Genomic DNA, 14,867 nt, shown 5'->3' with positions numbered 1-14,867 from the left:
AAGACTTGAATAGATATTTTCCCAAAGAAGACATACAGATGGCTAACAGGCACATGAAAAGATGCTCATCATGACTAATTATTCAAGAACCGCAAATCAAAACCACAAAGAGGTATCACCTCACACTTGTCAAAATGTCTATATCAAAATGTCTACAAATAACAAATGTTGGAGAGGATGTGGAGAAAAGGGAGTCCTCATACATTTTTTATGGAAATGTAAATTGGTGCAGCCACTATGGAAGATAGTATGGAGGTTCCTTAAAAAACTAAAAATAGAACTACCATAAGATCCAGCAGTTGCACTCCTGAGTATATATCCAGAAAAAAAGGAAACACTAATTCAAAAAGAGACACGTACCACAATGTTCATAGCAGCACTATGTACAATAGCCAAGACATGGAAGCAACCCAAGTGCCCATCAACAGATGACTGGATCGTGAAGATGTGATACACACATACACACACACACAAACACACACACACTGGAATATTACTCAGCCATTAAAAAGAATGAAATATTGCCATCTGTAGCAACATGGAGAGACCTAGAGAATATTAATGCTTAGTGAAGTAAGTCAGACAGAGAAAGATAAATACTGTATGATATCATTCATATGTGGAATCTAAAAAGTCATACAAATGAATGTATATACAAAACAGAAACAGACTCAAAGAAATAGAAAACAAACTTATGGTTACCAAAGAGGAAGGGGAGAGGGACAAATTAGGGGTATGGGTTTAACAGATACAAACTACTATACATAAAATAGATAAGCAACAGGAATTTACTTTCTAGCACAGGGAATTATACCCAATATCTCATAGTAACCTATAATGGAATATAATGTGCAAAAACTGAATCACTATGCTGTACACCTGAAACTAATACAGTATTGTAGATCAACTGAACTTCAATAAAAAGTTAGCAGTTTGGGGGACTTCCCTGGTGGTCCAGTGGGTAAGACTCTGTGCTCCCAATGCAGGGGGCCCAGGTTCGATCCCTGGTTGGGGAACTAGATTCCACATGCATGCCATAACTAAGAAGTCTGCATGCCGCAACTAAAGATCCCGCATACCGCAACTAAACATGCCACGACGAAGATCCCACGTGCCGCAACTAAGACCCCGTGCAGCCAAAATAAATAAATAAATAGTTAGCAGTTTTTGTTGTGCAGTATGAAATCTATTGATTAAGTTGTAGAGTGACTTCACATATCTTAAAGAGATAACACAGGTGAAAGCTATTTAAAAAGTGAAGTGCTAAGCAAATATAACATTATTAAATCAAACATTAATCATTAGTTCTTTCAAATCAATAGACTTAATGTGTTAGTTTAGACTGGGCTGTGGAATTATAAAGTAGTCCTGATATTCTATTTCTTCATTATTTATTTCCTTACATGTATGTTGAAGTCATTTCAAGAAAGAAGTAGGATATGCATGTTTTAAAATATAAAAAAGTTACCAGAAATATCTAAATAATAATGTATATATTAAAAAATACTCCAAACATTCCAACATCAGATAGATGACACACATAAAACACTCTTACCTCATCATCTGAATAGCTGTAGGCAGATGATACAGCTACCCACATCTTACTGGCTACTGTAGCTGCTTGTTTCATACCAGATTTTAGCACATCCATCTTGGGCCCTGAGAGTATATTGTCCAGCTTTAGCCCTGACAAAGAATTTACCACAGAACCCAATGAGCCATGTGGTGAAGAACGGACCAGTGCTGATAAAGAAGCTGAACGTTCTTTATGACCTCGAGAGGGAGTTTGTTGCCTGAAACGCCCAGTAAAAGTTTTAGATCTGGACACTGCAGGGGAGCTCTTTTCACTTTCAGGACTTTCCTGTGCTGCAAGACCATGATCTAAAGGTAGGCTTGATCTCCTCTCTAAAGGGTGAATAAATGCACTGGTAGTGCCAGGCTCTCTGTTTCCCTCTTCATGTAATTCCATACTAGAAGACTTGCTACCCAAGGGACTCTTTAGATTCATATAGCTTTCAATTTCATCAGCCAGATTACGTGCAATAACTGGAGAAAACAACTTATCTTCTGAATCAGGAGTTTTTTCTCCTATACATTCAGTGGCTAAAAGTGACAAAGGATCTAGTCCAGTTTCAACATCTTCCCTCTCAATAGCTTTAGCAACACCACATAAACTACTTCTCTTATTTACTAGATCTTTGGATCCTGCTTTCAAGTCTCTGGACTGATTACTGTCATTTTGTAGGCTGTCACATGCATCCATTGTCACAGTAGTTTTAGCTACATTTTCATCAACCACAGGTTCTATGAACTCTTGGCTTTCCTCAAGCATCTCTAACACCGATGAAGATCTGCGCTCAGAATCCCAAGTGCTTTCAGACACACGAGTCCTAGTGTCAGCTGGATGACAGCTAATACTCTCAAAGCTATGGGTTCTTGCAATATGAAGTGGAGAAGTCTTAGGACTCGTCAATGCTGCTGTGAGAATCCTGGCATCTGCTCCCATCATGATAGCCACTTCACTTGAATTCAAGTCCAAACTGCTCTTCTTAAGCAACATTCCTGCTCGACTTTCAGAACTAAAACTACAGCTTCTCTCTGGAAAATGCTTTTGTCTTTTTTCTCCTCTATCACCATTCTTCTTGAGATTAGTAACTTCACCAAAGACTGCATTTTCAACTGGATCTTGAGTAGAAAACAGTACATTTGATGTACTACCTAAAAAGAGAAAGTACAATATTAAAAATAAATCTCTATTTTCTGATGTAACTTTTATAAAAATGTTTTTTTTCTAATTTTTGAAAGTGACACATACTCAGAGTAAAAGATTCAGAAAGGTAAGATGGTATACAGAAAAAGTCCAAAAATTACTCCATTCAACCCTGCCTCTCAGAGATAACATTTTAATATATAATCTGCCTTTCATCCTCTATGCATACACACATACATTTTAAAAAAAGATCGTGCAATATATACTGTATATACCTGTATTGTTCACTAAAAGATATGACATCTATCAATAAATATACATCTATAAACATGTTTTATATTTTAAGAGTTTTATATTCAGTTTAAGAAATATATTCCACATTAAATAGCAGACCTAAAAAGAAATAATCTCTTCTGTCTTGGGTTTCATATATCTAATTCAACAAGTATTTGCCAGGAATCTACCCTGCAGAAAGCAAATTCATAATCATAGAGAAATTATATATTTGCTATAGCCAAAGCCTTACTTCTCCAAAGTAAAAGGATCTAGAATGGAGCGCTTAGAATCGGCAAATTCCAAGAAGCCTGATAAAATCTGAATAGCCAGAATTTTTTCAGATATGTTTATTCCTTCAACAAATATCTGAATTCCTACTAGCACCCACTATGTGAGGTGCTGAGAATACAATGGAGAATAAAACGGACATAATCCCAGCCCTCACAGAGGTCAATCTTGTTTGAGCAAGTGGAACAAAATTATGCCAGTGTCTGTAGGAACCTCCCCCAGCTTTGGGGGATGCAGGCAGTCGTTAACTCTTTGCTACCATGCAATTTTTTCCACGCCAAGACCAAAAGCTATTTCTAGTTGCATCATTAGCAGAACTTAAGTCTACCCATTCATATTTAGGATTCTCATTTGTTTTTTAAAAAGTATAATGACCTGGGAGTTTGGGGGGCAAAGTTGTCATTGATAAGATCTTTTTTTTAATCTTCCAAATTGATTTCAAGGTTCTTTTTAATATTCCAAATTGGTATCTACTAATAATCATAATCATTCCAATTAAACAGAATAATAAGCATTTAGAGATATTTTTAAAGCATTTAAGGGAATTAAATTAGCCTATTTTATAACTCCGAAGTTTGTACCTGCTTTGAAAACTTTTACCAATATTTGAGAAAAGATCTTTGCAAATTTACTGGTTCTCATATCATTTCTAGGAAATTTAGTGTCACATTTTGTTCAATTTTAAAATAAAATTGACTGATATATTGGCAAAAGCCTCATTACCACCTCCTCTTTTCTTAATAGAATAAATCTTCCTACATCAAAATGTAACATGGAAATAAGATCAATAAAAAGAGAAGAAAATGCACCAGTCCCCAGACCATGTCCATTTCAATATTCTGAGAAGATTCTAAACCTCTGATGAAGAAAACTCTGCCCTCCTTTTTTTTTTTTTTTTTTTAACCTGCTATCAATAGGTTGGGAAAATGGGATAAACAATATATATATCAATTATTTTTTTCAAAAAACATGTAGCTCCACCTCATTAGCAAAACACTACCCCCTCACCCCCTGTAAAATAACCGAACTTGGTATCACAATTAAAAAAAAAACAACTTTAGGAATAACGAGTATTTCCACATTGACTTAAAAAGCTGAGCGAATTAATTTCTATAAAGTCATACAATAGATACACTTACAGATAGACAGCTGACTTTAGGGAAGTGAATTGTAGCTACTACTAACAAAAGGCAAATGACGCAGGCCAATTTCATTGTCTTTTAAAATCATACACTTAGACGTATGCCTTAAGGGTACTTGGGAGGACTACACATAATTGAAGGCAGTAAACTCAAATTCATGGGAGTCACACACAACAGAGTTATTCATTACAAATACTTAACCATAAATAGAAAGTGGCTCAGGGTACCTAGAATAATTGGGCAAAAATTAAAGACCCGCTGGTATTTTTGTGCAGAACGTTAAGTGATGTGAATCTTTTTCTTCCATTTCCCTTCAGGCTTAGGAATTACCCTGCCACACACAAGCCCTTTGGAATTTGACCACATAACTGCCTCTCTGTTCAGGATGAGTATAGCAGGCCCGTCCTACAGTCCTCTCTCATTATCAACCATAGGAAAGGAGGACGGAACTCAGAACAAGCACTATAATAAGAAAAGGTATTCCAAATAACAACTAAACACACTTAATACCCTTCCTTTTAAAAATGAATTATCTTTAAATAACTATTTTAATTTCTTCTTTAGCACATTTATAGGATTCAGCTTACTTCTGGCTCTTTAGCATGTTCATTACAATTAAGTTAGCAATTTATAATGTCATTAAAGACACACGTGTACCTATAGAAGTGTATTTTAAATACGTAATAACCAATATGTAAAGACTCACCAGTGCTACTTTTCCTGCCGTTGACATCAAATATACCAGATGGAACTTTCACAATACTGCCGCCCCATGCAGGAGGTTCAGTAGGACTCTGGGGCTCTGCACTAGGTGGTGAATGTTTGGCCACAACAGCAGAGACATCGCATACCTCTGGGAAAAAATATTTGGATGTTATCATTCCTATTTTTGCCAGTATTGAACAGAAACAAAGTATTTTTTTAATATATTTTATGTACTTTTTCTCGAAGTGGGGGTGAATACTTTTTCTCTATTTTATTACTGATTTATTTTATGTCATAAATGTTGCCAGTACTAACTGAAATAAATGCTTTATTTTAACATTCATAATCCTAACTTGAACATTCCTGAGCGAATAAATTAAGGCTTTGGCCTTCTGTCACACTCCTCATCACTTGTCAAGTAGGAGAGGGGCTTTCTTCTGCATAATTCTAGAGCATAAAGTAAGTGACATCATTAAAGAAAGTGTACTTTTTTGTAAGAGGATAGGAAGAACATCGTATTATCAAAAAGCCAAAATATTCCTCCATATTTCCTTAAAATGACTACTACAAATCATTTCTCATTTCTATCTCAATGAGTCCCCTAAAAAAAGGAAAACTACACAGTCTGTATTGGAACCTAGAAATGAAAAATATCGACTTAGATATTTGAAGGACTTCTAGTGAAAGAGCATTTTAAAATAAAAGGTACACTGGAATACAAGTTTGATGACTAAGAGTTTAGTCCTGGTTCTGTCACCAAGTAGTTATTTAACACTGGCAAATGAATACCTTGATGGGTTGCAGTTTCCTACAAAGTTGAGGGCTGACCTACAGAGTCTCTAAAGATCTCTTAAATTCTAAAATTCAGAGACTACCAAAAATCTATCATATATAAGAGTACATAGTATCTTATAAGCCCAGACTTTACATTTCTGGAAATTATCACCAAAATTATCAAATAAGACTTTTAATTAATATAGGTATTTTTCTAAGTAAAGCTAGTAAATATCAGTACTTAACCTTCTGTTGGCACTTTTGTTTTAGTTATCAAGTCTCCTGATACTTGTTCTTCAGGCACATGAATTTCTGCATCATCCTTTATAAGTTCATCCTTAGACCCATAGCCTTGGTCAGACTGACCACCTGTTAAAAAGAATGTAGGCTGACATATGAATGTTTTCATATATTTATAGTCCAGCTATAAAATGTCAAAAGGAAATTCCACCAACTTACACAATTAAACTTGTAAAAAAAGAAGAGAAGAAAGCTCATGAAGCACACAAAACATTTTACAACAATGGTAAGAAGCAAAGAACAGTAGAAACAGGAACATCAAAGACTAAAAACCATTACACACTTGGAAGCAGTGAATCTTAATTTAATTTCCTTATCTATAAATTAGTAGATTTGGATAAGATGTTTTGAAAGTTTCTTTTGGAGTGCATCTACAGAATGCTACCTTTTGTGTAAGAAAGAAGTGGAAATAAAACAAACATATATCTGCTTACTTTTGCAAAAAGAAATGCAGGAATAATAAACCAGAAAACAATAAAACTGGTTACCTACAAGGGATGGGGGAAAATAGGATGGAAGGGATAAAGAGAAAGGAAACTTCTCTAAATATGGTTATCATATTGTTTTTATTTTTGGAAATGTATTAACTTCTACATGTACAAAAACTTAAATCAACAAAACTGAGGGCCAGGGTGTAACTAAAACTGAATGCACACGGAAACAAACAAAACCAATTGTTTATGAATAACACGATCACACTGAAAGGATGGGGGAGGACTAATGTAATGTGTAACTTTTAACACATTATTTTGAGTATATACCCTAGTCATGGGGGGTAACAGTCAAATCCTAAACTCCTTAGGTTTATTTCTCACAGGGGAATGGGTATAGCAATTCTGAAATTATATTATGTGCACTGTAGGACTGAGCAAATGAGTAAATGTGATGATGTTGGGAGCCAAGATTCTTACTGTGGAAGAAGAGAGATTTTTAAAAAGTGAAATGAAGGAAGGCAAAGAAAAACCTGTGGGGCTGATTTGGAATTAGAAGTATTTCTAAAATACATACACATTTCTTCTACCTCTGCTGAAAAAGTCTAGAACGACAACACCCTGGAGGGAGTAAGCATTTCTAGAGTCCAGACCTTCGTTTCTAAAATCCTTGAAGAAAAGGCTGATTCCAGAGCTCAGTCAGGGAAGGTACAAGAATGAGCCAGGAACGTTTTGTTATGCAAGAAAGCAAGTGCTCAAAAACATGAGAGGACATCTCTAAAGAACATTCAAAAGAATATTATCTTATAAATGTGAGGAGACGATAGAGTTGGCAAAATCACCACCTTATAGCCATCACAGTAAAGATTTGTTCAGGCAAGAATCATCAATGGATGATAAATTTAAAAGAGAAAGTGTGATGAAAAAGAAGATATTGTTGCATAGTCTCAGTGTCTCTTCACAAATAGCTTATTATCTGCAAGGGGGATAATGGTAACTAATAGAAACCGAACACTGACATCAAGTGATCAAAATTAACATTACCAATGAGGGGCAGACAGACATTGTGTGCCTCTGGGTTGTGATAATCTCAGAAGGATTTAACATAATTTTTGTAGAAGAGCCACAGATGCATAACCTAATCTAATCACAGGGAAACATCAGACAAACTCAAATTTGGCAGCATTCCACAAAATAACTGGACTTATTCTTCATAAAGGTCAAGGTTATGGAAGACAAAGAAAAGGTGGGGAACTGTGCCTGGTTAAAGGAGACTAAAGAGGAGTTAAAGTACCACAAAGGACATTATAGCTGACAACACTGGAATACAGACTATACATTAAAGGAGTAGAATAATGTTTTCCTGAATTTGGAAACTATACTGTGGTTATGTAAGAGCAAATACCACTGAAGTATTAAGAGGTAAAAGGGCAAGATGTATGCAATCTGCTCTCACATAATTTAGGGGAAAAAAGTGCATGTGTACAGAAAGAAACTGATAAAGCAAATGTGTCAAACTAAAAGTGAATGAATCTAAATAAAAGTTATTCAAGAGTTCTTCGTACTATTCTTGAAACATTTAATAAGTTTAAAATTATTTCAAAATAGTTTTTTAAAAGTCTATTTTGGCTTTAATGTTCTATCATTTAAAACTGAAATAAAGGCAAGTTACTAGGGGATCATTATAAAGGATGTCAGTGAAAAACACATAAAACAAAAAATATAGTGCCTTCCACTGTCTACCACTTTTTATTTTTATTTTTTTCACTTTCTACCACTTTTTAAACTGCCATTCAAACTCTGGGTTTGCCATATAACAAAAGAATTAAGCTTTAAAAAAAACTGCTAGATAACCAACAAGGACCTGCTATATAGCACAGGGAACTATACTCAATATTTTGTAATAACCTATAAGGGAAAAGAATCTGAAAAAGAATATATATGTGTGTATGTGTGTATGTGTATATAACTGAATCACTGTACACCTGAAATTAACACAATACTGTAAATCTACTGTACTTCGATTTAAAAAAAATTTTTTTTTTAATTAAAAAAAAATACTGGGCTTCCCTGGTGGCGCAGTGGTTGAGAATCTGCCTGCCAACGGAGGGGACACGGGTTCGAGCCCTGGTCTGGGAAGATCCCACATGCCGCGGAGCAACTGGGCCCGTGAGCCACAACTACTGAGCCTGCGCGTCTGGAGCCTGTGCTCCGCAACAAGAGAGGCCGCGATAGTGAGAGGCCTGCGCACCGCGATGAAGAGTGGCCCCCGCTTGCCACAACTAGAGAAAGCCCTTGCACAGAAACGAAGACCCAACACAGCCATAAATAAATAAATAAATTTAAAAAAAAATTATTAAAAAAAAAAATACTGCTATTTAGAATGACTTCTTTTAGTCTTTTTTTTTTTTTATTGGCCCCCCTCAGAAAGTCTGGTAAAGCATTATGGTGCCATGAAATGGACACTAGACTGGGAACTGAGTAAACTGATTAAACCCAGATATGCCCTCAACAAGCTAAGTGACTCAGTATCAGGTACTAAGTGGAAAGATTCTGTGAGATAATCCTTAATGAAAAGAGTAACTTAAGCATCTGGGCTGGAAGTCTCCAAAAATATCAGATGACATCACCAGAAACTCTACAGAGACACATAATCACTGTAAATTCAGTATCAGAGCTTCAGTCATTTGAAATGTAGCTTAAAAGAAATATATGAAAAAGGGATCTGAAGTTTCTTCCCCAACTGGGGAATATGGAATCTTTATGCAGTTTCCCAGAATTACTAGTAAATCGGTTTTTTTCCATTAAAGGAGACAAGTTTAAAAATCCAGAGGGATAAGGAGTGTTTATCTATTATTATTATGATTATTAGTGAAATGGTTTCATACCACAAATTATTTTGATTTTCCATAAATGAAATCCATTTATTCTATAAGCACTAGGAAAAAAATACAGGAGGAAATAAAATAAGGTGGTTTTCAAATGAAAGTCTCATGAAAATTCCTACATGTTGAAAGAAATTTAATTTACAAACAGGATTGTAACTTACAGCTTTATGTTGACTTTCACCAATTTATACATGCTTCTGTAATTATGGGGATAGTTTTTAGCACAAGAATCAGCAGATCAGTTTTAGCAAGCAAAAACCACCTTAACAGCTGGAATACTGAAATCTTTAACGCTCATAAAACTATTTGACTCAATGATGCTACAAACCACCCTCAAAATAAGAATTGTAGCAAGGTATAGCATATTTTCAATTAAGATAACAAATATGCTTTGCAAATTGATCATGAAGTGTTAGTTGGGTATTTTCAGTAGTATGTATATGATTACACATATCTGAAGGAGAAAAAGCCAAGAAAACTAAAATTGCTTTCCATTTGCAACAGTACTTAAAATATAACAAAAGGCCTCTCCCCCACCCTTGCATGTCAGCAAAATTTAACCTAATAAATGGGAAATTACCTGAAGTGGTTAACATTCAAGGGTGGAATTAATGCACACGTGTATCCATAGCTTCACGTCACACAAGTCTGTCTGCACCCCACACCATGACAGCCAAGGACAAATGCAGCACCAAGAAACAGCACAGAGCAAAAAGCAGAGCAACAAAGAGCAGAGAAAAGGAAACTTCAGTCATTGAGACAAGTTCATCAGATGAAGCACAGGAATTAGAATTCTTTTTAAAGAAAAGCTTGAGATATTAACAATAACAACAAAAAAGAAAAACAGAGAAGGATGTGCAACACACACGTCTGCTCAACGTGCTACTTTAATTAAGCTTATTTCTAACTTCAGAGGACAGAGATTACGCCCATAGCTTTGTATGTAAAAGTAGCTTCAGTAGTTTCTCAGATTTTAAAAAGTGTCATTTAAAGTAATGACTATGCAAAGAATACGTTTTTCTCGTGGTGTGTGACTTATTTTCTTCCCTCTTTAATATTCATAATCTCAAATCTTTAATAAATATTATCCACTTAATGAAAAAAAGATTTGCAATTGTGTCACTAACAGTCAACTTCCTCAGCTCACAATTCCTAACAATTATATCATATACTTTCACAAATTAATGATGAACGAACACAAAGAAGTACCATGTAAGAGCCTTTTGCACAGCACTCCCAAGTTTATTTTATACTATAGGAAATAAGAGAAGTGATCTGCAATCAGAGGTGTACTTTCTCCCCTTTTTTATGTATGGTATTTTTTAGGTATTCATATTGCACAAACTTGAGAGAGGAAGGTAAAAGTTTTTTTAAAAAATGGAAGACTTAACATGAGAGTAAGTGAAGGGTTAGTAAAATCCAGATTTTAGTACCTGTGCTAGAGTGATTATCAGTGGAATCAAGCCTGATTAAATCTCTGACGAAGACTGCGTGCTCCCCACTGTTAGCATCATTAGAACTATCCACACTACCGTGGCTCACCGTGTCCCCATCACTTCCACCTGTGGCATTTTGAGGAGCTAAAGATAAGGACAACAGCAGTTCAATAACTCACGCACTGGTAATCTCTGAAACTAAACATGAGTGACTCACAGTTCATTTAAAGTTGCAGAATACTTTCTAAATTTGTGAGAGAAGAAAATAATTTTGGACTAAGGCAACCTCTATCTTTAGTAGTATATGAAAATATCAACTAGAATTTCATTTACGTTTTCTGCCTCATAGAAGTAAAAATTCACATGTCTATAAAGCTTATGGTTCAGCAAGAAAGTATCTTTCCAACCACATTTATTACCTGATAGTGAGGAGACCTGTGACTTTTGCACGGTATTTTTAAGTGGCTGCCTAAATTGTGCCAAGCCACGTACCACATTCCGTACCTTCATCCATAAGAAGATACCACTGCGGGTACTGCTAGGCCACGGGCTCTCCAAAACTACCTAAAGGTAAAATAAAGGTTAAAATAATCTTTATTAGGAATATTTGAATTTTTTAAAAATACATACACATATAATATATACAAAAAGAATTCTACCCCAAAACGTCTAAGTTTCTTAAATAAAAGGCATAATAAATTTATCAATCTTAATAAGCAGCATATATTGCCTAATGTCAATCCTACTTACCTTATTATAATAGCCATAAGTAATAGCATTTGGCTTTATTTTAGCAGTTTTCATTTCAAATAAAACTCTCACTGCTAAGACAGGATGACCCCAAAGTCCACAAAGCTGCATTACTACTCGATAGCACACCTAACAAAAAATAACATCAAAGCATTAATAGTTAGCATATTAGTCTGTGACTTGTAGAGATTTTTAAATGACTTTACTCAATTCTTCTTTTCAAAGTTATTAAGCAATAGTTATTACTATTTTCTCCTTTGTTCTGGTTTGAGAGTCTCGGTAAACTATTTTTTAAACCTATTCATTAATGGAAGTACCAGCATTATTAACTATTCCACATAAGACCTATGGGCACGTGTGCCGTTTGTTTCAGTAACTAAGTTTACACAAAGAAAACAACTATTATTTTCCATAATATGAGAAGGAATTCATTTTTAAAATCAAGCATGATTAAAATAGCTCTCTCCCAAATCATGTTCTATATTTTATGCCAAAGGAATTAAAAGCAGCATCTCCAGAATGCCTACATAACAAAAAGGATTCTATGAACCCGTGTCTTAAAAAAAGTATGAGAAGAAAGTTAAAAACACTGTAATATGATTAGCAAAGGCTTTTCTGAGAATATGTGTTTACTGAAGAGGGCTAGATTTGATCAGAAGAGGACGACTCACTGGGGAACTCCTAAAAGTTAGAATATCACATTTGGTAGACAACAGTAGAAACCATGAAGAATGAAACAGGAATCTCATGGATCCCTGGCAAAGAGGTGAGCCAGTTTACAGGAGTAGTGAACACGGCAGCCAAAGACTACTATAGCTTAATCTGAGAATAAGAAAATATACATTAAAAAGATACTCTTCTTGGGACTTGTAAAATGTCCTCTGTTTATAACAGAGCTGTTTAACAACTGTGAGTACCATAAAGCCAAGTTGCACTCTCTACTAAAGGGGAAAGTAAAAAGATTTGAGAAAGGATATTTTATTCAAGAGATGAAGTAGCGAAAGAGATGTGAAGAGGCAGAGGATCATAAAGATGAGTACTATAAAGCTGGAAATGGAGAGTTCAATTTAGGAGCAGAGGAGTTCAGAAACTGTTAGAGCAACTTCATAAATGACTAGGTTAAAGAAGTGTTAGGAAACCACATAAATTAGGAACAAATGGGAGAACTAGGTAAGATGTATGACGCGATTAAGAAGAATCTGGCACAAGAGTTCTTCAAATATCTGAAGAGTTGTCACTTGAAAGAACCAGTAAACAGCTTCTGCAGTCCCAAAAAAGCCGCAGGGAGGTGGAACTGAACTCAGCATAAAACACAAACTTTCTAACAAAGCCAACTCAAGCACAGGCAAGGTCCCATATATTACAGACTTTCAACATCTCAGGTTTAGGTTGAAGTTTTACTAAAGTATCTTCAAGTCCTATTCAACTCTAAGATTCTATGAGCCATGAAGAAGTAAATCACTTTCTATGTCAAATTGGGAGTAATCTAAAATTTTCCAAAACCATTCTCGACAATTAATTTATTCTGAAGTCTACAAAGTATTCCTCCAAACTTCCAGGCTTACCGGTGTTAAGAGCCAGGCATCAAACTAAAGAAACAGTAATGATGCCAGGGATATTATTTTTTAATTGCAGTATTTTGTTGCCTACAACATGATACCTTTTGGATATCTATGTTAGATAAAAGATGGCCACAGACTCTTCGCTACTCCTCCCGTGAGAGGTCTATGTCCCTTCCCCTTGAATTGAGGGGGAAAGCCTCTGAGATTACATGACCAATAGAATTTGCCTGAAGTGACAACTGTACCAGTTTCCTGGCTTAAGCCTTAAGAAAGGTCACTTTCCACTTCCTCTGTCTTGAAACAAATGCTCTTGGAGTGCTAAGCTATCATGGGAAAAGCCCAAGTACCACATGGAGAGGTCTGAGACTACATGGAGGAAGAGGGGTCCACCTGAGCCCAGCCTTCCAGATAACCTTGCCAAGGTACCTGGCTGGCATGTGAGTTAAGCCGTCTTGGACCTTCCAGACCAGCTAGCAACTGATTACAACCAAGTGATTCTAAGTAATACAATGTGGAGCAGAAAAATCACCTCAAATTCTTCCTGGATTTTCAGCAAATAAAATAATAAGATTTAATAAAATGGTTATTTTAAGCCACTAAGTTCTGGGGTGGTTTGTTACTCAGCAATGTACAATATCTATATGAATAGACTGATGAGACAAGGTAAGAATAAGCTTGACACAAACATTTCATTTCCATTAAAAATTTAATAAATAGTATTAAAAGCAAAACACATTATGCATTTTAACTTTAATTTAGCCTACATGGCATATGCTATTTCTGGGTCTTTACTAGTTTTATTTAAAAATCTACGTTATTACAACTTCTGCAAACATAACATGTAGAACACAAAGCTGTCAAAACATTAAGCATATGAATGAGACAGTGGGTTCTAATGGAGTATGAACCTAAAAATCAAAACCACTTACTTGCTAGGTGGCCTTATGTGTGTGTCATTTCATCTAAGTTTCAAATTTCTTTCTTTGTAAAATGTAGCTAATATATAATTGCCTCATAGAGTTGCTGGGAATACCAAAGGAAATAATGTACACAAAAATACTGTGAAAATTTTAATGTGCTATTCTATGTGTAATCAATAAACAAATAAAATGCATCAAATATGCCAAGCAAATGTGCATCCTTAAGTTTTAAAATAAAGAAACATTTCTTTCTTCCAGTTGCAGAGATGTAATTACTTCAGGTGACTACAAATCTGTCAATATAACTTGTTAGAAGTAGGAATACAACAAATTAACCTCCAAATTTTTAAGCCTCCTATCAGAGTGTTTATTGGGAAAATAGTCTAAAAAACTTTTTTAGCTTACTAGTCATAACTGCTACATATTAGAAAATAGGAGAATGTAATTACTTGTAACAAAGACTACCGTAGAACCTTAATATCTATAGAGGAGATTACTTTTCAGGCAATTTGTCTTATGAACTTATCAAAGAAACTTAATCAAGTATTGTGCTTTGAGTTTAGAGTGCAGTAACAAAATTAATACTCACTCTCTCATAGAGCATATTTTAAAGCACTTTAAAAATATTCTGTGCTTGCACAAAGTTAAAGCACATCTTAAAATATATCTTAGATATATTATCTTA

The 14,867-nt window shown here is 35.0% G+C and overlaps 1 protein-coding gene across 2 annotated transcripts in view; it reads right to left on the bottom strand.

Annotated features, from left to right (window-relative positions):
* Positions 1–14,867, bottom strand: part of DENND4C (DENN domain containing 4C) — a 127,140-nt gene that overhangs the window by 27,653 nt on the left and 84,620 nt on the right. Inside the window, exons 18-23 of one of the 2 annotated variants that reach the window (XM_061200464.1) lie at positions 11,701–11,829; positions 11,370–11,514; positions 10,948–11,094; positions 6,142–6,264; positions 5,123–5,269; positions 1,556–2,718 (exon numbers count right to left, since the gene is read on the bottom strand). In XM_061200464.1, coding sequence (XP_061056447.1) covers positions 1,556–2,718; positions 5,123–5,269; positions 6,142–6,264; positions 10,948–11,094; positions 11,370–11,514; positions 11,701–11,829 — 1,854 coding nt within the window. The remainder of the gene's footprint in view (positions 1–1,555; positions 2,719–5,122; positions 5,270–6,141; positions 6,265–10,947; positions 11,095–11,369; positions 11,515–11,700; positions 11,830–14,867) is intronic. The other variant, XM_061200465.1, reaches the window with a different exon arrangement.

Source organism: Eubalaena glacialis, chromosome 9 (genome assembly GCF_028564815.1).
Source record: "Eubalaena glacialis isolate mEubGla1 chromosome 9, mEubGla1.1.hap2.+ XY, whole genome shotgun sequence".
NCBI lineage: Eukaryota > Metazoa > Chordata > Mammalia > Artiodactyla > Balaenidae > Eubalaena > Eubalaena glacialis.
The sequence above is the reverse complement of the archived record's forward strand: the minus strand, read 5'-3'. Positions and strand labels throughout refer to the sequence as shown.